This window comes from Tasmannia lanceolata, unplaced genomic scaffold (assembly GCF_043159265.1).
Source record: "Tasmannia lanceolata isolate RefF3 unplaced genomic scaffold, GAP_Taslan_0.1 ptg000008l, whole genome shotgun sequence".
Classification (NCBI taxonomy): Eukaryota; Viridiplantae; Streptophyta; class Magnoliopsida; order Canellales; family Winteraceae; genus Tasmannia; species Tasmannia lanceolata.
In genome coordinates, this window is record NW_027518685.1 from 23,041,888 (window position 1) to 23,067,430 (window position 25,543).

The window sequence follows — 25,543 nt, forward strand, 5'->3', positions numbered from 1 at the left end:
TATAAGGATGATTGCGGTGCACTTTATACTCCACAATCGATCATAACCGCATTTTATACCTGCGAATCCGAACCACAATGCAGACAGTACAAGGGGATCAATGGTGACATCAATTCCAGTATCTCACATGGAGACCTATATGAAATCAAACCCTTGATCTTGTTGAAAGTTGACATTACTGTCTCAATTCACTCTTATAAACCATCCAAGCTTCTCCTTTTATTAAGTTAGTTCCTAAGTAAATGACTTGATTGTCATAAAGAATAAAGAACTTGAAGGGAAGCAGCAGACTATTATAGAGACCAGTGGCATAACCCACTTTCTCAAAAGAATTGATAAAACAATATACATCTGAACTGAATCACATCACTCTCTACCTCTCTCTCTTTCTGTCTGTCTGCTTGCTAGTTCCCCTGCCAATGATGAAAAAACCCGGCAGAGAACCGAAGAAGAATCCAATGATCGTGCGAAGGCCTCAATTTGAGGCTCTGCACAAAGAATCCAGTTTTTAGTCTTCTAAACTCACCCTGTTAATCGCCGCCCCCTTCAGAATCAATGTCTATTTTCTGTTGTTAGACCCCCCATTAGAAATGGAGTTAGTTCTGTCATGCCCTAGAAGACACCCCAAGCTTTCTGGATTTTTCCTCACTTTCTGGCAATCGACATTTTGATCCGGATTGCTCACTACTGGGAAATGACGGGCCTCTGACTTTCAGACGCTTTGACCCAATCTCAATAGAAGGTGGTTCTATGGCAGCCTTTCTAGTGTTAAGCTGAAAATTATCCTTTCTTATTTGTTCTACTGATCTAGGTTTTGTGGCATTACCCACATTGCCCAGTTTTGTGTCTGTTGATGGTGACTTGAACTTGGAGATTGGAGAAATTCCTGGGCAGGCCCTATTTGGAGCAGAAACTGGAGCTTCTTTAGAATGAATAGCTGAGCCTAAATGCAGCTCGGGCTTGTGGTTAATGGAGTCTGGCAATGGCAACTGATTGTGCCTGCCTTTTTCATGGTGTTTCTTCAGCCGTTTAAGCACCTATAAAGAAAAATTGATGCAATTGTTAATCACATATTTGCCCTGTTGAAAGTTTATACAGAAAGGAGGATCACATGCTTCTTTGTGTCTGTAACCAGAGACATGACAAACTTTGGCCCCAGATGATAAAATGATAATGCTTTATTTAAAATGGGTAAGTATAGAAATAACACAAAACCATCTTTAGATGAAACAACATATTTAAAATGAGAAAATGTAGGAATAAGAATTGCCCAAGCAACAGATACACATTTCATTTTATTTTTTTGGTAAGACCTATAATCTTCGTAAAATTCAAGAAAATAAAAGCTGGAAACATTACAAACATACAGTCATCAGCAGGCCAGTACAGCCATTGAGGAAAGAAATTAAGAAGAAAGGGTCATTAAAAACTCACTTCTTCAGATATAATGAATGCACCCACCCCCTCCTAAAATATTACAATAAAAAAAATGTCTACTGGTGTCCAACATGCAAACATCTACCAAGCCAACCAAATGGCCTGTTATTAGCTTTATTCCACAGATTTTCTATGAATTCTATCTAACCTTTTTTTTTGTTTGTTTGTTTTGAATGGTGAAGATTCATTAAAGAAAGGGAAGACTGAGATGGTCCGCCCAAAAAGAGTACAGACAGGTTAAAAATACAAACGAAGAAACAAGGAATATACAAGAAGAAAAAAAAAATTAAAGGAGGCAAAAAGTCAAACATCCTAAGGCCCAATCTTCCAACCCCTTCCCGTGCTAATCTATCAGCTTCACTATTAGCCGATCTTCACACATGACAAAAAAAGATGAGGATCCTTCAATCCGGTCCTGGATCTCGTCAAAAAAGTGCACAAATCTCCAAGGAGGCACAACCGTCCCTTTAAGCCAGCGAATAGCATCTAAAGAGTCTCCTTCTACTATTGTGTTATTCATTAAGCTTTGATCCAGATGCTTTATGCCTTGATAAGCCGCTCTAACTTCACTTTCACTAGTGTCAGAGACTCCAATAGGTCCCGAGAAGGCCCAAAGGGTTCCTCCATAGAATCCCTCAAAACTCCACCGATACCTACGGGGCCTGGATTGCCCAAGCTAGAGCCATCAAAGTCCAATTTCAAGATGCTTTCTAGCGGGGCCTGCCAAGCTTGATTGATCGTCAATCGGATTTCTCTATTGAAACACACCTCCAACCACCCCTCCCAAAGATCATATGCCGAGACGAATTGAAACAAAGGGGTGGTAGCCCTAACCCAGGCAATAACAGATGCAATTATTTTTATATAGAGAAAAAGGGGATTTGGCTCCCCGTCAAAGATTCTTGCGTTTCTCTCTTTCCAAAGGATCCAAATAGTAGCTAATAAGCAAAGGTCCCAAAGCACTTTACCTTTTTTATTCCACGGGGTTGCCACCCAACCTGCCAAGCTTGATGTGCAGGACTTAGATGTGGCACTAGTTTTTCAAATTCTATCTAACCTATGGAGTTTAAATAAGTGGGTTTTCAAAATAGGAGAATGACTCCAACTGGAACAGAAAAAAGCATGTCTTTCGGCCCTTGTCACTGGGGGTTGGTCTCTTCAACACTCTTTCAACATGTGGGTCCCCTAATTCTGAGGGTTCAAACTAATGTCCTTCAAAGTAATCCCACATATTTAAGAGATCATGAATACAGCTTACGATTCCAACTTGCTATGCTATTCTTCCTCCAAATTATCTAATGTTCACCTTGCATAGAATGCTTTGTCAAATCTCACTCACTGTCCCGAGATGAATTTAATGAAATTGGTAATAAATGTCTATCAATATGCCTACCCCTCCCTAAGTGTTATCAACAAGATGAGGGTCTTTCACCATATTGCCAGTGTTGCTTGGGCATGTGTACCAAGCTTCAAGTGTCTGGCACTGCTACATCCAGACTGTCACAAATATCTTTCTAGGGAATTCCTCAGAAAGGGAGATTCTCGGGACATATTAATTTTTTATTTGTGGGGTTTATATCATGGAAAAAGATAAAATAAAATTATTTATTATATATAAAAATATATAAATTAAGAAAAAATAAAAATAAAAAATATCGTAAAAATATCTTGATATTATTGTGGTAAATGAAAATATCACTATATTTTTAAAATTCTTGGAATTATTTTGGGATTTTGCCATTTAATCAAAATATCGTGATAAAATCGCTATATTTTGAAAATATCGGAGATATTTGAGACATAGCATCCAAAAATCTAGACATGGGGACAGTTTCCTAAAACAATAAACGAAAAAGTAAATGAAACAATAAAGAAAGAAATGAGACAATATTGAATTGAATAAAAAATTTAGGAAAATAATCCAATCCAATAGCAAAATACCTATTTCAAGAAGGGGAGTGATAAATCGACCCATATATCTTAAATCGACTCCCCATGTGTCTTTCTCTCTCCTCTGGGTTAGAGAGAAAAAGACACATGGGGGGTCGATTTAAGATATTTGGAAGTCAATATCACTGCCCTTTCAAGAAACCATAACCTACACAAACACCATGTGATGAAAAACCAATTGCTTTATAGAAAAAAAAAATAGAAAATCCCCGCCAATGAAAGGAAAAGAAATGACCCTTTGAAACCCCATGTGAACCCCAAACATGCCATATGACATGTGCAGGGGCATCCATCTCTAGTAGAATGCCTTGAAGCCCCAATGCACCTATGACCTAACACCACTTGATGCCTGAACTACAAACCCCTCGACTGCTACCGTTCTACTACCTTGCCCTCGCCGTGTCCAACATTAAGCTCGAACCTCATGACCATAGTTAGCAAAACTTCGTTTTAAACAGAAAAAATGCATTTTGTAGGTTTGTCGTTTAATACGTCGTTTAAGACTTTTATGGCTCTCTTTTTTTTTCGAGGAAAATGTTTAAAACACATATCACACATTTTTTGGCCAACTTTCCCATTTGTAAGTGGCAAAATTTTAATTTATAAATGACGAAATTGTAAACGTTTTTTTTTCTTGAATGGTTGCAATTTTATTCAATGAGAAAAGGGAGACCGAGATGATCCCCTGGTAATTACAAGAAGAATAGAAGAAACACAAAGAGCAAAAAAATGCAAAAGAAGAACAAAGTCATGGAGAAAGAAAGTCGAACATCTCTGGCTCAGGCCTTCCCACCCCTTCCCTTGCCAACCGATCTGCTACACTATTAGCAGCTCTACGAATGTGACTGAAAATAATCGACGACCCAAGCACCCGATCTGAAATCTCATTAAAGAAATGTGCCAATCTCCACGGAGGGACAGCCGAGCCACGAAGCCACTGAAAAAAAATGTTTGAATCTCCCTCCACAATAACCTTATCCAATAATGCATTGTCCAAGCAGTTAATGCCCTTGGAGACCGATCTAACCTCCCTCCGCCTAGATCCGCCTCGCTAGCGTCTGCCATGCTTGGGGGACCAAAAAAGGCCCAAATAATAGAGCCCTCAGAGTCTCTAAGGACGCCTCCAACTCCTGCAGGATCTGGGTTGCCAAGACTTGACCCGTCAAAGTTCAATTTGAACAGCCCACACGGAGGAGCCTCCTAATGTTGTACAATCAGAGGACGCCTCTCCACACTGAAACAAATCTCTTTCCACCCCTCCAATAGGTCATAAGCGGAAACAAAACGGAATGATGATAATGATCTCGCCCATGATATTGATAAAGCAACCACGAAATTTTAAACGCATTAAATGCATTTTTTTCGTGTTTTCGTTTATTTGACCGTTTTTATTGCTTTTTAAAAAAAAACCAATACTGTATTAAACCTGAATTTTTCAGGTCCCTTTTTTTTTATGTATTATGTTTTGTTAAGACTTGAGGGTTAGGAGCATAACAGAGAACATGACTGGATAGGAGAGAATGCAAGAAAATGATCCATGTCGACAAACCCAACTAGTGTCAGGATTTAGACTTAGTCAATTTGAGCCTGGGAGATCCTTTCACCTTCTTCACGGAAATTTTCTAAAGGATTCATTAGCCGACCCCAACTAGTTTGGGACAAAGGCTTAGTTGAGTTGAGTTGAGTTGAGTTGAGTATCATGTTTTGTTAACTATGTTCATAACCCTCCTGCACAACAACCCAACTGATACAAAGCCCTAAAGCGCTCAACTTTCCACATGGATGTGAGGCACATACGTGCCATGGTCCACTCCATCAAGTCCTAGACTTGGTTGTTCAAGGCATGAGGTTGTGCCATGAACCAATTTACAAGACCATATGCCATACACAAGCAATTAAAAGCCAACTAAATAGGAGACATGGTTATGCCACGCTCCACTCTGCCAAGTCATCTGACTCAATCAATCAAGGGACATGGCCATGCCACGAGAAGACACGCAAGACTAGAAATCTTGCGTAGAGAGCTAAAGCCTACATGGACAACAGGCATGACCATGCCACTTGTCCAATCTGCCAAGCACTTCAACTTGGTCGTTTAAGCCACAACAAAATGCCATGAACTAGCATGCAAGACCACCACCATCTCAAATGAATGGCCAAATCCAACCAAGTACAAGCTCATGCAAAGTCATTCATCGTTGCCACAAGAATAACTACGATTTTTTTTTTTTGAATGGTGCAATAACTATTTTGTTTAATGATGATTCTCCCCCTATCCTCAACATCGATCCTTGTGCATAATGCCGATTAGAACCCAACAAACCATCATTGTCCTTGGTCATCATCCTTCAACCAAAACAGTTGGGGTGTCCCTCAAGACAACTCGCAATTCGCACCCAGATATCCCTTAGGTATTTCAGAAATTCCACTGTCCAAATATTCCTCTAGCAAGGTCAGGCCCCACCCAACTCATCGCCCAATCATCACGGCCTCCCCCTTTGTCCTTTGGGTTCAAACTCAAAGTGAAGAGTTATCCGCATAGCTCACCACAGCATCCCTGTCACACAACCCAATTCCTATCATGGACCACCAAATGCCCTTGCATATAGCCAGTTGGCCTGCTCGACTCACGTGTTTGGGCCCAACTTGGCACTCTCAATGTGCACATCATGCCTGCGTCCCACCTCGTCACCAACCAACTGATTTGACCATTAAAACCCCCCTACCCCCACTTGATAACATCGATGCCCTTGTCAACTTCGAGCAATCTTCATCAATCGGCTCCACAACCACAAACAATTCAGAATTGTTGAGAACAGATTCCTCTAGACTAGGTGCTTCAACAAATTGACTCTTTCAAACCAACTTGCTCCCTCTGATTCCTATCTGACCCATTATGCACATCTAGTCTTCCTTGAATCCAGCCGCATTCCTAGGTTTGACATCCTCCCAGTCCTCTAACTTTTGTGCTAACACTAGTTATTCATTCCCTTAAGCTCACCATTACCCAACCCTCCATAGTTGTGCCCACTAAACACTACAAAATAAGTGAGTTGAACAATCTGACTTAAACTCATTTAAGCAATCTCATGATTCCCTTTGGATTCTCAGCCCCTAGAGCAATCTTCCAAAATAGCACACTTGCTCTAGTTTGGCTTCAACTCATGCAATCTTTCACATATTTTCCCACTTCAAGTCTCCAAAGGTGAACTGCACCTTACAATACATTCAACTGCCGATAGGACAAGCCAAAGAAACCAACTCAATGGTCACACCACCTCCGAGAAAACTGACTCTCCCCATGGGGAGAGGTCAACTCCATGCTTAGCCTAACATCATTCTTCACCTACACGATGACCTACTTGCTTAGATACCAACAATAAATAACAGTCTTATTGGGTCCCCGTTGACCCCTCGAGTCTTTGAGCCTTTCACCACGTACCCCATTTGCCAAGATCCATCGATGCTCTCCAATTACTACCTATGCAACTAATCTATCACCTAGTCCGAAAGGTCCTTTCGTCTCACGCACGGTAGTCTTCAAACTGGCAAGCATTGTATGAGCTCAATACCACCGCAACAAAAACACATGCTTGAACAAACCACACCATGAGACACCAATCAAGGCCTTCGAACGCATCATCCTAATTCTCAACAATCACGCCACTAAAGCTTCCAACTATCATAGCATTCTCGTATCCTCTTCACCGTAAGGATGTATCTTCAGCACTTGAGACAACGGCCAAGGTTACCCTTTATGGCTCTATGCTTTGTTACCTCGGCATTAACACTTCACTCCAAGATCAACATGCTAGTTCCTCAAACTGGTTAGCCTTCGCTTTGAGCAAACATTCAATAGAAGTTCCTCGCTCAAAATGATTTTCAATAGCATACCATTTAACCTTAAGCCACAATGTCAATCCTAAAAAGGGGACATCATTCCTTTGTTTTTTTTTATAGGAAAGCAGGGATCGAACCCCTGACCTCAGGGTGAAAGAACATATTCTTTACCAACTGAGCTCGAGGCTCAACCCCAAAAATGGACATCATTCTTAAGATATCGTAATAAAAATGTTTTGTATGTTCCGTCTACCATCGACTCATGTCAACGTGGTCGCGCACCACCACACTCTTCAAGCTCAATTCACACTATTTCACGCAATCCATCTTTGGTCTCCACCAATATACAACTTCACCACAAAACACACCATGTTTTGAGGGAAAACCATTAAGCACACACCAATATCATTTCCTTTGGCCTCTGCCATAATAGGAAGTCTGAACACTACTACATGGCCAACCCATCTCTCCTAGTTGTCTTTCACCTTCTGAAGTGCCGGCATATTTAGCACACAAATCCCTTTGGAGAAGCTTCGCTGCAAAACCAAAGTACCAAACCACTCCTTTATGGGTAAATCCCATCTGCCACTCTAGAACTTGTGTTGAACACATGGGTCCCCTGGCAAGTGCCTACCAATTCTCTAACAATTGTTAGTATTCACTTCATGAAGCTTTGAGAAAATTCATCCAGCAAAGTTCGCTACATCAAGAAGAACTCTCTGCTCATGCCACTTACAAAAAATGGTGCACTATTCAAAATATAGTGCACCATTTTTTGAGAAAATTCTCCCCTTAGCCTTTAGAGCAGTTCTTGCCTTACACACGACACAAACCATCCTCAGTATATTTTATGGTACCTACACTTCCACGCAGTTCTTGATACAGGGACGCATAGCGATTTGGTCATGGCCCACATGGCGTGGATGGATCATCCAAAAAGGACGAGACGCGCAAATCCGATGGGCCTCATTTATCCTTAATAGCATGTTTTGTGATTTCATTGCTTTCGCATGTGTGCTTGGCATTCACATGAATATGCATTGATCTCACATATGCTTACATTAGCATATTTTTGGGAAGTTATTACATTCATGATAACATTAGCATATTTTTAGGAGGTTATCACATTCACGTTAGCATTGCCTACTTTGGCTTATGCATTAGCATTATCTTCCTTCTTTTAGGTTATAGCAAGTTATTGCATATTTAGTTGCTCACATTTTAGCAATAGAAAGTTTTTAATTTTATTGAGTTGTTTAAGCAACAACTGCATGTTTCTGTTTTCTTGTATTATGTTATTTAGAATATTTCTTCTTCTACTTGTAAGGACATCTTGTTAAAAGGTAATGGGAAAAATGAAAAGGGAGATTTTTCCCTGAGATTATTTTCTGGGGCAACGTTTTGCCCTTTCACCCTTATATTGCCTAGGAGTTCACTCCTAAACCAGACGTTTCTATTGTTTGCAAATTCTCGTGACCTTCTCCACTCATGTTGTCATTCAATCTGCCCAATATCAGTTCTTGCCTTCCACACGACACAAATCATCCTCAATATATTTTATGGCACCTACACTTCCGCGCTTCTGCTCTTTACTCCCTTTTCCCAGAGCATCCATTCTGTCATCTTGCACTCACATGCCCACACTTCACATGGAAGCCCACACATTTTTTCCGTGTTCAATCTTATGTTCCTTAGACCCATCCCACACGTCAAATAGATTGGGCACCACAAACTCAATTTTCCAAGCTGCAAGAACAGGATTAAACATTTTAGCTCCCAATCCAACTTTAAGCTCCAACTCCCTTGTGGTTCTGCACCCGAGGGATGAACCAATGAGGATGACCATCATCACAGCCATGCTAGGTAGTGACACTTCCGATACCAAGAATCCATACACCAATGTGCCAAAATCCTTTGATACCAACTGGCATCAGACCATGCACACGCAAATGTGTCCTATATTTGCTATGATACCAACTGTCACATGGATTCTTTTTTTCTTTTTTTTTATGAAGGCTTGGTACCTGGATTCAATTTTTACTCCGCAACAATCCCATGTGGTGCCCCAACATACCATATGCCATACGTGCCCGACACCTGATGCCTCACAAGAATGGTCACGGCTCGCCCTTATCATGCCCAGCATTACGCTCCAACCTCTTCACCCTCATGCATCATGAGCTAAAGTGCTAAACTATACAAAGCCCTAAAGCAATGCACAAGTTCCCACCTGGAAGTGAGGCACATCAGTGCCACACTCCGATCCATCAAGTCCTACAACTCGGTCGTTCACACATGAGGTCGTGCTTGCAAGACCATAAGTCCTGCACGAGCGAAAATTCAATCGGGTACAAGGCATAGTCATGCCATGCTCCATGCTGTCAAGTCCTTCGACTCGTTTTCTCAAGGCACAGGGTCGTTCCATAAGTAGGTATGCAAGACTACATATGCTGCCAAGACAGCTAAAGCCAACCTGGGCATAAGATGCAACCAAGCCACGCTCCAATTAGCCAAGCCCTTCCACTTGGTCATTCAAGCAACAACCCATTCCATGATGAACTAATTTACAAGATCAATGTCTCGCATAAATGGCCAAAGCCAACCCAATTTGAACTCATGGCAAGTCATCCATCCCCACTATAATACGCATTGTGATGCTTACGATTAACACTCCTTCTAGCCTCAGCATTGATCTGCACGTGCAATGCCGCTTGGAAGCCAACGAACCTTTAATGTCCTTGGCCTTCATTCCTTAACCATGGAAGTTGGAACTTCCCTCAAGTTAACTTGCAGCCCACACCCAAAGGGCCCTTAGGGGCACTTCTGAAATCCAACTTGTTTCATGCATCACACCTCAAGCCCAACAAATTGGTTTGACAGGGACAATAGGGATGTTTTAGCAATGGGGCTAACCCAGTTGTAATTTCTTTATGATATTTTAAATAAAGTTCCCATAATAACCCAAAAAAATAATAAAGAAACATAAAGGAAACAAAACCCATGGCATCAGAAGGATTAACAATACTTTAAGTGGGTGGCACACTGCTCAAAGGAACCCCCTTTAGAGAGAATTAGCAGGTGAGACCATTAAGTAAGAAAAAGGAAGAAAGGATCAGCAGGTTGGACCATGAGAAGGTAAGAAATAGCATAACAAGCTGCACTTTACTGAGAGCAAGCAGAGTATGAACAAGCCTCAGAACAACTGACTAGAGGCTCTAGCTATCTGCAGAAGTCTGCGGATCTATCATAGTTTACAGGGCAATGGAGGATGAGCAGCAAAAGCAACGGGATCATATAGATCCAAACCCATAACTTCGCGGATGTTTCTCATAATTTAGGAGCAATATATGGTTTTATCTCAGTAAAACAGCAATATGCATTCCCAAATCAGCATAAACAAACCAGAAATATTCAAATATAACAAGGATTTTCAAAAAATACCAAGCTTCAAAATTCAACCATCAAAAGAAATCTAATTCATCCAATCAGATTCCATACTACCACATGAAGAAAACAATCCTCTAATGAATAAAAATCACATGTCAGGCAAATCTATCCAAGAAAATTAGATCTACTAAAAACCACCTAAATATGACCCAAAAGGCTTCATAGGGTAAGATAATAAGGAGTTGGAAATAGGTTCAGGTTAGTATGGGTGACAAGGGTAGAGCTGGTTGGGCCAGAACTAGGAGTAAAACTGATAGGAAAAGGGATAAAAAGAAGATGAAGGTTCAAAGGGTGATGTTGGGGGAAAATATGCTATAGAAATTAGAGGGCAAATGGATTGTACCCGGTAAGACGTGCCGGACCTGAAGCCTTGATCATCCGCTGCAGACAGTGTCGGAAGAGAGCAAGACAAAGAGAGGAAAAACTGGTTGTTCTCAACCGAGAGAGAGAGAGAGAGAGAGGGGGGGGGGGGGGGGGTGTAAGAAGGCGACTTCTGAACCCAACTGTGGGATGTGAGTGAGGAGTAAAAGGGGATAGCTTATGAATCCAACCGTGGGGGGTCAAAAAGAGTAGTAGAAGGGACCGGCTTACGAATCCAACCGTGGGTGGGGGAGTGCGTACCTACACACAAGAGGGGGCTTCCCTTATTTTTTTTAAATGGAAGGGGGCTTCCCTTTTTTGATTTCACAAAACTTGGGTTGAGAGGGGGGTGTTGGGTACTTGTGTTTTTATATAAAAGGGGGGGGGTGGCGTGATTTAAGTGGGTGAGCCCCTAAAGGAAACCAATGGAATAAAAGAGAGGATTAAGTGAGTAAGTGGTGGGCGCTTTTAAGAGAACCAATGGTATAAAAGAAGGGTTGAGTGAGGATTAAGTGGTAGGCCATGGTATGAACTTGGGTTTAAGTGATGGTAAGCTATGAGGAAAATGAGAGAATACGTTGATGTGAACATCCCCGGAAATAGGGTAAAAAGTATAAGAGAAATAAATCCTAAAAAAGAACTAAATAAGTCTCTCATAAAAATAATAAATAAACTAAAGTCTACAGATGATGGATCATATCTACGATGACAGAAATTGGACTGCACACCACAAACAGGATTAGATATCATCCATCAAAAAGAAAATATACAGAACATGAAATTATACCTGCTGTTCAGGAAATTTCGAGGTAGATATGTTGTCCAATGGTCTTTTCTCTACATTCATAGTGGCTCTACGCTTAACTCTAAATATTTCAGAATCAGAGTCATCGCTGTCTTGAGCTACAATAGGCATGGCCTGCACCCCAGAAGAACTGTCTTGATTGGTAGTAGAGTGTTTATTATAAGATGAAGAGGGTTGTGAAGAATCAGGTGCAGAGCCTGACACTTTTACAGAACTCTTCGTTGGAAAGATTTTTCCTTTGTTAACATTTAAACTCCCCTGCACAATGAAATTTAAGGAAATAATTTATATCATAAAAACAGCACAAATTTAAAATAGGAAGCCTGTGGTTCACCCAATGCACAATGGTTAGAAACATGGAAAAAACAGAGTATATCCACAATTAACCACTCAAAATGGAAAAGCTTACATCATCGTGCAAGGAAGACCTTTCATCTGGCACTACGGAAGAACATATGGTTGATGCAGTAGAAGTCAAAGTAGCTTCTGGCATATCAGAGTTAGTAAATTCTTTCCCAATATTCAGCATTGGTAGACAATGAGAAACACAAGAAGGACTTTGTGATTGTCCCTGAGCTGGTCCCACTAATTCAGGGTTCATATCAAATTTTATCTCACAATATGGAGTGTATCCATCTTCTTCAATGCAAGATGACAAATTCGGCTGCGGACATGAATCATCACCTTTTTGGATTTGAATAACCTCCTCTAAAATTCCATATTCTTGCTCAAACTTCTGGGATGCAGCTTCCATTTCCGGAAGACCGTCCCTTACAACGAGAACACGATTGTCGCCACATGAGCAATCCCTTGCCTCAGTCTCTGAATTGCACAAACAGGGAATCAGACTTGATAAAGAAAAAACTCCAAATATAAAATAGACAATGATTTGTGGACACGGACACGAGTGTCGCGTGTTGACATGGACGTAGAGTGTTGGACATGGCAAACCGCCAAAATTTAGAAGAGGACACGGCTAAAATAGAAAGTATTTATAATCATAATTTGTGGATACGAACTTGCACGTCGAGTTTTGACACAGATACAAGTTGTCTGACATGGCAACATGTAAAAATCTAGAAATGGTGACACATATATATAAAATTACTGATTACTATCATAATTTATAACAAGATAAACACGGTTCATTTAGCAAACTAATAGATCTTAGAATTAATCAACTATAATCTAAAACAAACATGAATTAATCAAATAATAACGCATTCATCAATTTGATCTAGTTCCCTTCCATCTTCAATATGCCACAACGAGAAAGGAGACCAAAATGAAAAATGAATATAATATTGGAGTAGGAGTTTGAATAGGGTTTTAGGTTTAGGAGAGAGGATATTACAGCAAATATTAGTTGAAGAAGATCTAAAAGAAGAAATTATAATAAAAGAAGAGTTAATGATAAAAGAGGTAAACGCAGTATTCTATGATAAAATAAAATGAAACTTGACACGGTACAAAAATGTGTCCGCACGCCCACATTTAAAAGTGTCCAAAGGAGTGTCGACACTGCATCACACGTGTGTGGGCAATAAATTCGAAGTGTCGGCTAAATCATAGAAAATAGATGATAACAGCACTTAGTAAGTCTACAAGCAAAATAGTAATAGACAATTACCATGGCGAAGGCAGATAGGATGCAAATGGCAGTTGCATTTGATGTATGTCACATAACAGTCACGTTTGCAAAGGCTGCACAGTACAGTTCCTTGGGAATTTAGAGAAAAGCTTGAGCATGCTCTTAATTTCATGATTGACCAGCGAGCACGATGCTGAAACCGCATGAGATGCACAAAGGAAAACTTTATGCAACGCTGAGAAATCAAATCTGTTGACGAAAGAACCAAATCTTTGGGTTCTGTAACTGACAATCTCTTAGAAAGCAGCATAGCTTCTTTACAAAGAAGCTCCTCATGTGGAAGGAGAGGCATCCTATTAAGAAGTCCATAACGTTGACTAGCCACTGCCCCCAATGGAAACCAATCACCATTTGCAAAGTTCACTGCCTCGCCACAATTAAAACCTGCAATTATATAAACAGAAAAGTAATTTGTAACAGAATTAGCAGAAAGTGGCATAACTTTACCTTAATAAGGATCAGTTAGTCATGGAACAATAAATTGGAAAATGAGTACCAGAGAAATAACAAAAAAAATTTTAAAAATAATACTAGAGCATCTTACCATGACTGAATCCAGCATGATATGCCCGAGGAAAGGTGATAATGAACTCCCCAGGTTTTTGTACAGCTTTATAGACGGGTACACCGTGTTCTAACAAAATATTTGGAGGGAACATGGTTGTCTTGCCCAAAAGTACATCGAATGCCGCATTATCTCCTTCCGTGGATAGAATTCCATGAGTGTAAACATGCTCCCGAACTACCGTTTCAAAGTTGGGAGCTGCATGACCTGGAATCCCATACCATGTTTTTGATGCGCCACAATGATGATAATTCATGCTGCCGGGGCACAAAAAAAGGTGAATAAAATGCATTTCAAACCAAGAATAATGAAGATATGACACCCAAACGCAAGAAAATAATAATTAGATACCTATACAAGTAGTGATCCTCCACATGCCATGCAAACATACTGAATAGCATTCCGATGTAAAGCATGGGATCTGTTACTCCCTGAAATGAACCTAATATGTTAAGAAAGACATTACAACCGCTATTAAATATAAGAAAGCGTAAGAAATGAATAACAGTACCGGAATATCAGTCTCCAGAAGTCGCAATGTAGAATTGGGTAGCCGAGAGAGCTTCTAAAAATCACAACATACACAAAAGTAAACCAACTATAACAGGAGATAACAAACAAAAAAACCTGGTCAATTGTGTTCAAATATTAAATGTAGATAATTAGAAGTGGAGCTAGATGCTGTGGAAACAGCTAGTATATCTCCCCAAAGAAACTGCCAAGTGTTACCAGGAAAACAAGAACTTGAAAAAAATTTAAACAAAACACAAATGTGGACAAGGAAACAAAAGATGGTTTAAATCTCTAGTACATCGGTATATCCCAAGTGGCAGCAACCAAGTACTCACAGCAGGAAAACAAGAACTTGAAAGAAATTTAAACAAAACACAAATGTGGACAACGAAACAAAAGATGGTTTAAATCTCTAGTATATAGGTATATCCCAAGTGGCAGCAACCAAGTACTCACAGCATGCTTTAAATCTTTAAGAAAAATAGACGCAGGAAGGAGAGATGACAACATTCATGTTATGCTCTTGTATCCCCATTCCCCACACAAAGAAAATTGGGTCGTGTTCGGCAAGCATTCTCATTCTCTCCGTAGAATCGGGCAGGAAACGGAACGATGAGAATCTACGGAGCGACTCCGAGTCGCTCTGCAGAATCCCATCTTTTTCTCAGGCAGAAAAGTAGAATTTTAAGAAACAGACCTAGCGGGTCTCTTTGCCGAACGAGAGTTTTGGCGATTTTCTTGCTGATGTCATTCTCCGCGTCTAATAAAACGGGTGAATCCATTTTAATCATGATTGCCGAACACACCCTTGATTTCCGATCAATCTAATTTTGGTTTTCATTCAACTTAAAAACAGGAGCAGTTTAGCATTGTTGAGTAAAGGACAAAGAATTTCCACTAGAAAAAAGGACATGAGAGTATGAAATTCTAAAAGAATCAACACCTTTAAGTTCCATTTGCTTTTTCCAAGTTGATCGTTAGGAGAAGATGAAAAGGCACTGCCATCAATATCGCATGCATACTCAACAGTTTCTGTCTTCCCACATGCTATTTCATGCCAAAATTCCTCTTCCAAGTACTTAGCAGGAAGACATCCAGCACTAAAGTATCTTCGAGCAAACACCTTGTTCGCCATTTTCTCAAAATCACGGAATGTATAATTTCTGAAAGACCATGTTGATATTCACAAACTATAGAAACTAAAAAGACAAGAAATTCTTTTTCTGTTTAAAATAATAACTTACCTTCCACTCATGAAAAAGGTCATCTTATCTTCTGTGTCCCACTCTGCAAGCCGTAGAGGCTGTACTCTAGTTGTAAACCTGAAACCCACTTTCTCTTTCATCAAAACAACACCCGCAGGGACGGAAGCACTCAAAGGGGATACAATCTTGCATATACCTGAATGTCAAGAGTATGGATTTACTTGCATGTATTTGAGCATAAGAAAAGCGAAAACACCTAGCATTGAGTGAGAATGAATTTTTCAAATAGTTGAACTAACAAAAAAGTGAAAAAAAGTACCGTTCACACTCCTGCGTATGTATAAACTGAATGAGAATAAATTTTTAAAACAGTTGAACTGACAAAAATTGAAAAAGTACTGTTCACACTCTCGTGTATGCATAAACTATAGACAACAACTATCCAAATAAATGCATTTGAAAGATCCATCACAGGATGGTATGCTCTGAATTGACTAACATTTTTTTTTATTCTGACCCCAAAACTGTAACACAAAAGAAGACAATGACCAAGACCAAATATGGCTTTCTGCAACATAAATATTATGGGACTAGTATTTATCTACAGAATAGATGACTTCCTATAACTTTAAATATCAGAGAAAGGTGGAAAGGTAACTGCAAGAACAGAAAAGAAAAGAAATATCATGTTACTACTACACAACAGGAGAACATAAATCAGGAAAGTATGATAGAACCAAAGTCACCTAACATCTTTAGGAGGTAGAAACTGACATAAATCCAACATGACTAGTGTGAATTTGAATCTACTCCTGAAACTGCAAATCTGTGTGAGAACTAGGCTGCCATTTTAAAGAGGTACCCCTAGCCAATCAAGATGGTTAATGAGAACTGGCATCTATACTGGCCCACCGTTTCATAAACAAATCTCTTCCTGAAAATAAATTGGAATATCTGAAAGAAATAAGCAACAATTTTAAAAAGTAGATATTTTTTCTAATGTTATTATGGTTTTAACATTAATAAGGATTTTGGTATAGGCACTCTTCAAAAACACAAGAGGTTTAAAAGGATCAAAAAACAGAATCTCCTGAGTGTAACCCATATTTCACTTGATTTATGAATCATGCCCTCCAGCACCTTTTCGGATATGTCTGATGTCTGATTCCCATTGTTCTCTTACATTTATGCATCTAGAACTGAAATACATGTTCTCAGAGATGACCATCTCGGAAAATAAAATATAGTGCCTTAGGTTTACTGAACCTTTTTCGACTATGAGAATGAAACTATCACCTCTCCCTTCTAAACCCTTACGCAATGTTTCAAAACGAGGATGAGGGTCAAAATGCAGCCAAAGCACTCCTATTCGACTCGGAACGAGGAGAGTCAAAGGAGTTTTGATGATTTCGTAGGGCAAAACACGGCCTCGGACAAGAACGCGGCCAAGGTAAAAGGGAGTCGATTCGGAGGATTCCACGATGGCGCTGGGGAGTTTTGAAACTATGTCCTTAAGGGAGACATGCTGTTTTTTCTTTCTCAGCTTGTTTTGACCTTTTATCTACATAATCAGCATTAACTCTAGGGATGTAGTATGGATTATGTCCTGCTGACTGGAAGGGAGCTATGAAAAGAAGATCCTTCTATTTATGCTGTTTATTAGGGATCATGAACGTGGTTATAAAGGTGCAGGAAAAAATTGGAAGTGAGAGATAGGTGTTTTTATTGGACCCCTTGTGTAGCACACTGCATAGACCTATTGCTGGAGAACCTGGAAAAACCATAAGCGTTCTCTATAATAATAGCAAAATACCATATTGAGAGAGCTTGAAAGATAACCGGGTTCATATAAGGGTGGTGCTACTAAAGAGGAACAAGTTTATTGGTGATAGCCACTGCGATGTTTGCCACAAACTTCTTAGCAACGCAGAGCCTTATTACTCATAAGAAATTTCTCCAACAAATGTTTGCCTCCAATAATTTGGCAGTACTTATGTCAACCTGAGCTAAGAATGGATATTGTTCAAATATTGTCGGATAATTCTTCCTAGTCCAGTGGATCACCAAGACAATCCAAGACAATCCTATTATGACGTATTTATATGTGGCCATGGATAAGGCCAAGAAAGCAAACATGTCAATTTGGAGGGTGATCAATAAAAAAAGCGTACTTTCACACCCTGCCTGATCTTGATTCATGAATTATCAGGACATCCACCTTCCTTTCCACTGTGAGATCAGCCATAACCTCCTTCGAGGTTGATCACACCCACTTTCACAAGCAGAAAAACACATGTCAAATATTTGGCCAGCAAACTTCTGGTGTTGCATCTCCTTGGCATTCATGGGACCATCTGGAACAGAGCACCAGCCCATGTTGAAGATAGACAACTGGAGCTGAGATTGCCCTTGGGAGTCCGAGGCATAATGGCCATGAAAAGCCCCAGTGGCGGAGAAACCTGAGTCGAAAGGGAAATCTGACCTGTAGAATGGGGTGCCAAAAAACAAATCCGACCTTCTCAAGGGTGAGCATGGGAAAGAAGAACAAGGTGGCAGAGATAGTGAATCCTGATTAGCGGCTGAGGCACTGTTGCAGCTTGAAAAAGCACCAACTCAGAGGGGTTTTGTCTGTGTGTGTGTGTGTGTGTGTGTGGGGGGGGGGGGGGGGGGGGAGATGGACCAAACATTCCTTGGGTTGGTCATAGCACATGGGCCAATCCCAACCAAATTGTGGCTTGATGTTTGGGCTTCCTTAGGACTAGTAACCAATACATTACCTTTACATATTCTAGCCTCAAGGAATTCGGACATTTCATTTAGCTCCTTGGGAGAAAAGACCTTCCAAGTTCCATCAACATAAGGCTGAAGTTTTGTAATTACACTTTTTTTTTTAATGACAAAGATTCCATTAAAGCAAACAGAGACCGAGAAGGTACCCGAGGATACATGAGAAAACAACCCGAAGAGAAAGAAAAAATACAAAACAAAACTAGGGGGTAAAAAATCAAAGAGTTCCAAGCTTTCTTTGAACACCTCAACTCTTGCAAGTCCTATCTGCTTTGGCATTGGCAGAGCGCCTAACATGTGAAAAAGAGATGGATGCCATCCCCACCCTATCCTTAATTTTATCAAAATAAGCTGCAAAACGCCAAGGTACTGTTTTTGATCTATGCTGCCATCCCCACCAACTACTAGTTTGTTTAAATCCACATTTTGAAGCGACTTGATGCCCTGATGGATTGCTCTAACTTCAGCCTCATTTGCATCTGCTTCACCAATGGGTCCTCTAAAAGCCCAAATCACTCCTCCCTCATCGTTCCTCAATAGTCCACCAATACCTGATGGGCTTGGATTGCCCACACTAGATCCATCAAAATTCAACTTTAGGATGCCACGAGAAGGAGGCGCCCAAGCCATGATTACTTTGGGCTCATTTCTATCCGCCCCACATATCTCTCTCCAACCATACCATAGATCGTATGCAGAAACAAATCTAAAGGACGGTAGAGTTTTCACAAACGACATAGTTAAAGCAATTGCTGTATTGAAGATAAATTGTCCTCCCTTTGTATAACCTTTGAAAATACTTGCATTTCTTTCCTTCCATAATACCCATATAGTGGCTAAAAAGGACACTTGCTAGAGAATCTTCCCTTTCCCTTTCCATGGGGCCATCCCCCAACTTTCAAAGAGCTTGAATAGTTTTGTCATTAAACTTAACAAAAATCTTTTTTTGGAGGTTTGCACATCACTACTAGTTTCAGATTCTGACACTCGTACCACACCCAAGAAACATAGCCTTGAAGCTTTTTCTATAGATGAGTTGGATTTTCCTTTCGGTAGTATTCTAATAAACTGTTAACAAACACGTTTATGCCCATAATCTGCAAAAGGCCCTGCTGTTGGGTAACTTGGTGCTTCAAATACATGTTTTTTTCACCAACAGAATCAGCATTTTGCATAAAAAGATAGGGCAGAAGTCAAATAAAAACAATTCAGTTACAACGTAAAGACTAAAGACTTGCATATGAAATGTAAACTCCAGAAACAATTTTCACCAAACTAAAAGAAAATGACACAATCAGAAAAAATAAGCCATAATCAACAACAATAGAATAGACACTCCTAAATTAAAACTTTGAAAAGTGCCAAAACACAGAATTCAATAAAAACAAACCCTAAAAGCTGAAATTTTCCAAATCAAATTATCAAACTATAGCAAATTAACATACAATTTAAAGCACCAAAATAGAAGCATTATTTTCAGTTAAACAAATGACGATATAGTTGAAAAAAGACACTTGAAGTTCCTAAATACAATACAGTTGGCAAAGTCAGACTCAAGCTGAAAAAGAGTTGACAGAAAAACACAACTATTAGCATTACTTCGAGTTGAACATATAGAACCAGATCAAGGAAACTTCAAACAATAAAAACCTTACCAAATTTTGAAGCAATGGGTGCAATCTGTTGCAGATAAATTAAAGGATCCTCAAATTCCTCCTTTGTGGGAGTGAATACAGGACAGTCTGGAATTTTATCTATCCATCCTAAATCAGTTGTGTCAAATTTATCCACTATGTGTTTTGAAAAAATATCCTTTACATCAGAAGCACCCCTTATCCGAGAAATTGCATCTGCATTTCCATGAAATCTCATTCCACACGATGATGAAGCTTTCAAAACATCGCCTCCACTTCTTGTCATCGTATTATTAACATTTACTCCTTTAGGCACAATGCCCAAATTCATTTGTTGAAGCCTTTTACGCTTCAGAATTTCTAGTGCATTCTTAGCCTCTCTGGACAAACAAACCCTTCCTTCCACCTACCAAACAAGTGAAACTAGGTCAGAAAACACACTTTTAAAGAAATATTTAATCGAAATGCAATTTACAGATTTATGCAAATCACGTATTTCGAAATAACAAAACCTAGCAAATAAGGTGAATGGCAGTGTATGCACTGAGACTGATAAGGAATCTATGTAGGCACTGAGACCGATAAGGAATCTATGTAAGCACCGAGACTGATAAGGAAACTATGAATTGTGGGCATGGACACGAGTATCACGTGTCGATACGGACACAGAGTGTCGGACATGACAAACTCCCAAAATTAAAAAATGGGAACACGCCTAAAATAGAAAATATAAGCACGCGGATTCGAACTCCACACAGATATGAGGTGTATAGCATCACAAACCCTAAAAATCTAGAAATGGTAACCCACCCATACAAGTACATACATATAAAATTATTGATTATTATCATAATTCGCAATTATATAAATACGATATTCATTTAACAAACAAATAAATCTTAGGAATAATCAACGATAATCTAAAATAAACATGAGATAATCAAATATATATGCATTCATCAATTTAATCTAGTTCTCCTCCGTCTGCAATATGCAGTGAAAAAAGGAGACTAATAGGATACAATGAATATAATATTAGAATAAGAGTTTGTTTAGGATTTTAGACTTGGGTAGGGTATATGGCAACAAATATTTAGTTAAAGAAGAGATAAAAGAAGAGTTTATAATACAAGAAGAGTTAATAATAAAAGAGGTAAACAGAATATTCAATAATAAAACAGAATATCACATTTGACAAGGTACAAAAAAGTGCTCTGACACTTCTAGCATTATATTTAAAAGTGTTGAAAGGAGTGTCGACACGTGTGGAGTCTGTGGACACATGTGTCAGCAATAAATTCAAAGTGTCGGCTAAATCATAGTAAGGGATGTACATCCATGTCATACAGAAACCTCAAATGCATGTATTTTGGCAAGTCCATCCCGAATAAAATTTCTACTACTTTAGATTCATCAAATTTCCTATCCAAAGTTTTAAATTTCGACCTAAATCAGAAATTTCGGAACACCGAAACCGAAACGTTCCAAAACGGAAATTTCCGAAACGTACCAAATTTCGGTCAAAATTTTGGAAATTTCGGCGAAATATAAGATAAAATATTAATTTCTTATTCCTTTACAGAATTTCAGCAGAAATTTCGGAAAAAAACGACATTTCAAGCGCCCATCATGGAATTTCGGGTAAAATTTCAGTTTCGGATAGGAGCGAAATTAGCTCCGAAAACCGAAATTTAAAACCTTGACTACATCTTACAACATGCTTTCGTAAACAATACCACACTTTTTACCCTACCCCTCCTTTTACTAGAAAAACAAAAGAGGAGAGAGAGAGAGAGAGAGAGAGAGAGCTGTTAACTTACCGACTTCTCCAAAAGCTTGTTATTTATCTTTTATACTTTAACACTCCTCCGCACGTGTGGCCCACTTGGCAAACACATGGCACATGTGGTCCCAATTTGATCCGACCATTGCATGTGGATTTTCACTATCGGGGAGGTTTGAACTCGAGACCTTTGGCTCTGATACCATGTTAACTTACCGACTTCTCCAAAAGCTTAAGCTGTTGGAGAAAGGCGTCACTTATCTTTTATACTTTAACAAGAGCAACTTAAGTTGAAAATCTATATGATTTTTTTTCCAACAATATTTTGGTACCCCTTTATTCCAATATATCCAACTATGCTCTTGGTACATAATAGGGTACATAATAGGTTAACTAAAAAGTTGGACTAACACAAGATTAAATGTTAACTAACCAACTTCTCCAAAAGCTTAAGCTATTGAAGAAAGGCGTTATTTATCTTTTATACTTTAACACTCCCCCGCACGTGTGGCCTACTTGGCAAACACGTGGCACATGTGGTCCCACTTTGGGCTGACCATCACATGTGGATTTTTGCTATCCAGGAGGTTTGAACTCGAGACCTTTGGCTCTGATACCATGTTAACTTACCAACTTCTCTAAAAGCTTAAGGTCTCGAGTTCAAACCTCCCAGATAGCAAAAATCCACATGCGATGGTCAGCCCAAAGTGGGACCACATGTGCCACGTGTTTGCCAAGTGGACCACACGTGCAGGGGAGTGTTAAAGTATAAAAGATAAACAACGCCTTTCTCCAAAAGCTTAAGCTGTTGGAGAAGTTGGTAAGTTAACAAAACCATAAAATTCATAATGCATAAATTTTTCTTTTTTATTCTTTTTGGATGGTGAGCTAAAATTGAACCTGCAACATCAAGGTTGAGGCACAAAGTACGATCCAATTGAACACACTATAGATAACATAATATGCCTATAATACCTATTACAGCAAAATGCAGTTAGACAAATCCATTGTAGTTATTGAATATGTTGCTATATATGTTTGCACCTGTGGACTGTGCATGTGTGAGATTTAGGTGCACTGCGATATACATTGGCCATGAGAAACTAATTTGACTGCAGTTGCAATGGTTGGATAGATTGAGAATTACATATGCAAGACGACCCTAGAACCATTTCTTATCAGTGCTCGAGACACATACAAGTACATATTGGTACAGAGGACATATTCGGGTATCCTGGGTTTGATTGAGAATCACATCCACAGGGCCCTCCGATCTCTTCTTCGAACCTAGAGGCAAGCTCCCTGACTGTGGTCATAACTTCGAAAAGGGTGTCCTTCTCACACATTGAAAATGCTCAAGCAATTTACCATGTTTTCTTTGTCTGTATTCGTCAAGGCATCCTTTCTACTCGCGAGAGCACAAATTTTGGAAATAAGGACAGTATATAGTAATGATAAATGTGCTTGGGTGATGTGGATCCAATGGGGAGCTCTTAGGAGATTTTTTGCAGGGGTTCCCTTCAGTTTAGTGTTCCTCCAATAATAATAATTTTAATATTAATAATATAAGTGTCTAGGCAATTTTTTTTTGTATAGTAAGTGTCTAGGCAATTTTGCAGCCCTTATTTTTCAAGATAGAAGTGCCACCTCATATGAATTAAATGAATAAGACAAATTCAACTAGGAGGTGTTCTTCTCTCTTGCAAAAGATGGGCCTGAATTGGCATTGCGCGAAATTAAAGACACTCCATAATAATAGTAATAAAAAAGATTATGATGATAATGATAATAATACTAGTAATAATGATAGTAATAATAACAATAATAATTATGATAATAACAACAATAATAATAATAGTGTGAAGAATAATAATCAATCCTAATGATAATAATGAAACTAATAATAACAAAAATAGGAATAGTAATTCATGTGTATACAATACAGAACCGAAAAATTCTCGATCTTGGATTCGTTTATTTATCGCAACGTTGATTCAGTTAAAATAAATATTTATTTGTAGATCAAACAGCCAAAAGAAGATATTTAGACAAAAATAGCAAAATAGTTCCTCTGCATATTTATTTGTAGATCAAACTAACAAAAGAAGATTCTTTGGACAAAAATAGGAAAAAATTTCCTCTGCAATTACGAAATTAACAACAATCCTAACAATCTATCACTTAAAAAACTTAAACGCCTATATGAGATCCAACAGAAAATCAACAACAACATAATGCGCCGTGAGAAAATCCGAATACAAAAAGACAAAACAAGAAAGAAAAATAAAACGGAAAAAAAAAAGAAAAGAAATCAAAGATTTAAACAACATACCATTTCATAACGCCTTTTCTCAAATCCTCCGCCGTAAAATCGAATCGGCAAAAGAAGAGCAAAAATCCTTCAAAACAAGAACCCTAAAAAACGATCTGCAACGTTTCGGATCCAAAAAACACGGCCTCAGGCAAAAGGCAAATCCACATTACACTCCAGATATAAAAATATGAACAAATCAGGATCCGAGATCGGAAGTTTCTTTCTGATGAGTAAAGGAACAAAAAAACGGCCGAAAAATTCGAAGGTTTCTTAGAAGAAAAGGGAAAAAAAGAGGCCGAAGGAGTATAAGAAAAGAAGATACCGGCGGAAAAGAAGGTTTTCCGGCGAAAACAGGAGGTTTTCCGGCGAGAAAAGAGAACAGAAGAGGAATAGTACGAAATCTAGAAAGGAGGTTTAGAATAAGAAAACCGAAAAAAAGGTAAGAGAGGGGTATTTAAACTAATCGAATAAAAAACTAGAAAAAAAACAAAAAATGGGAATAGAAAGCGGTAGTTGTTGGTGGTTCAACCAAACACCGTTTGACGGGAACGCGTAACGTTGCCCGACGTTCCGTTCTTTCCTTTTTACCCGACGTGGAACGGATGTAAGTTTACCAAAAAGGCCATTGTCCACATGTGACGGTTAAGATAACAATAATAACAAGCACAATTAATTGGGGGTATCTTCGTCATACAAAAAGGGTGTTTATTTCAGTTCATTAAAAGACGTATTTTAGTTTCGATCGGAGTCCAAACACACACACCTGATGTATTAAATGACCAAAATCGCCTTATCAGAACCCAAATCTCTTGGCAGTATTAGTACCATAGCGAATATTTAGCAGAGGGTTATTTTGGTCACTAAATAGTTTTTTCCCAAAGTATACGTTAGTTAACCTTTCTTCTTACCGGTCAAAGAAAATGGAAAGCTTCTAGTCCTAATAAAACGAGAAAAAGACGCGGGTCTCTATTTTCTCGCGCGAATAGAGCCTCAAACGAGGGAATTTCCATGGAATAAGCGGGGGGTGTCAATGGACTAATTCAATGGACACAAACAGTCCAATGGATCTAAATGATCCGAAGGTTAATGAACTGGATTCGATCTGACCGTGTCTATTAGATCATTATCCTACGTTCAAAATTATTTCGGATCGTCATCATACCATATTAGCAAAATGGTATTTTAAAAAAAATGTTTTAAAAGGATTGCCATTTTTTGCTATTTTTTGAACATTTTTGTAGGCTTGCCAATA

General features: G+C 39.0%; 1 protein-coding gene across 1 annotated transcript; it reads right to left on the reverse strand.

The window, feature by feature from the left end:
* Positions 1–187: 187 nt before the first annotated feature.
* LOC143884859 (lysine-specific demethylase JMJ13-like) lies at positions 188–24,715 on the reverse strand. Its single transcript, XM_077388682.1, has 11 exons — positions 24,310–24,715; positions 20,216–20,600; positions 15,813–15,969; positions 15,512–15,731; positions 14,567–14,620; positions 14,407–14,486; positions 14,035–14,312; positions 13,470–13,874; positions 12,249–12,661; positions 11,822–12,097; positions 188–1,037 (listed from the first exon to the last, which is right to left on the reverse strand). The coding sequence occupies exons 1-11, from the start codon at positions 24,310–24,312 to the stop codon at positions 606–608; spliced, it is 2,703 nt and encodes a 900-aa protein (XP_077244797.1). The 5' UTR covers positions 24,313–24,715; the 3' UTR covers positions 188–605.
* Between the last annotated feature and the right edge of the window lie 828 nt (positions 24,716–25,543).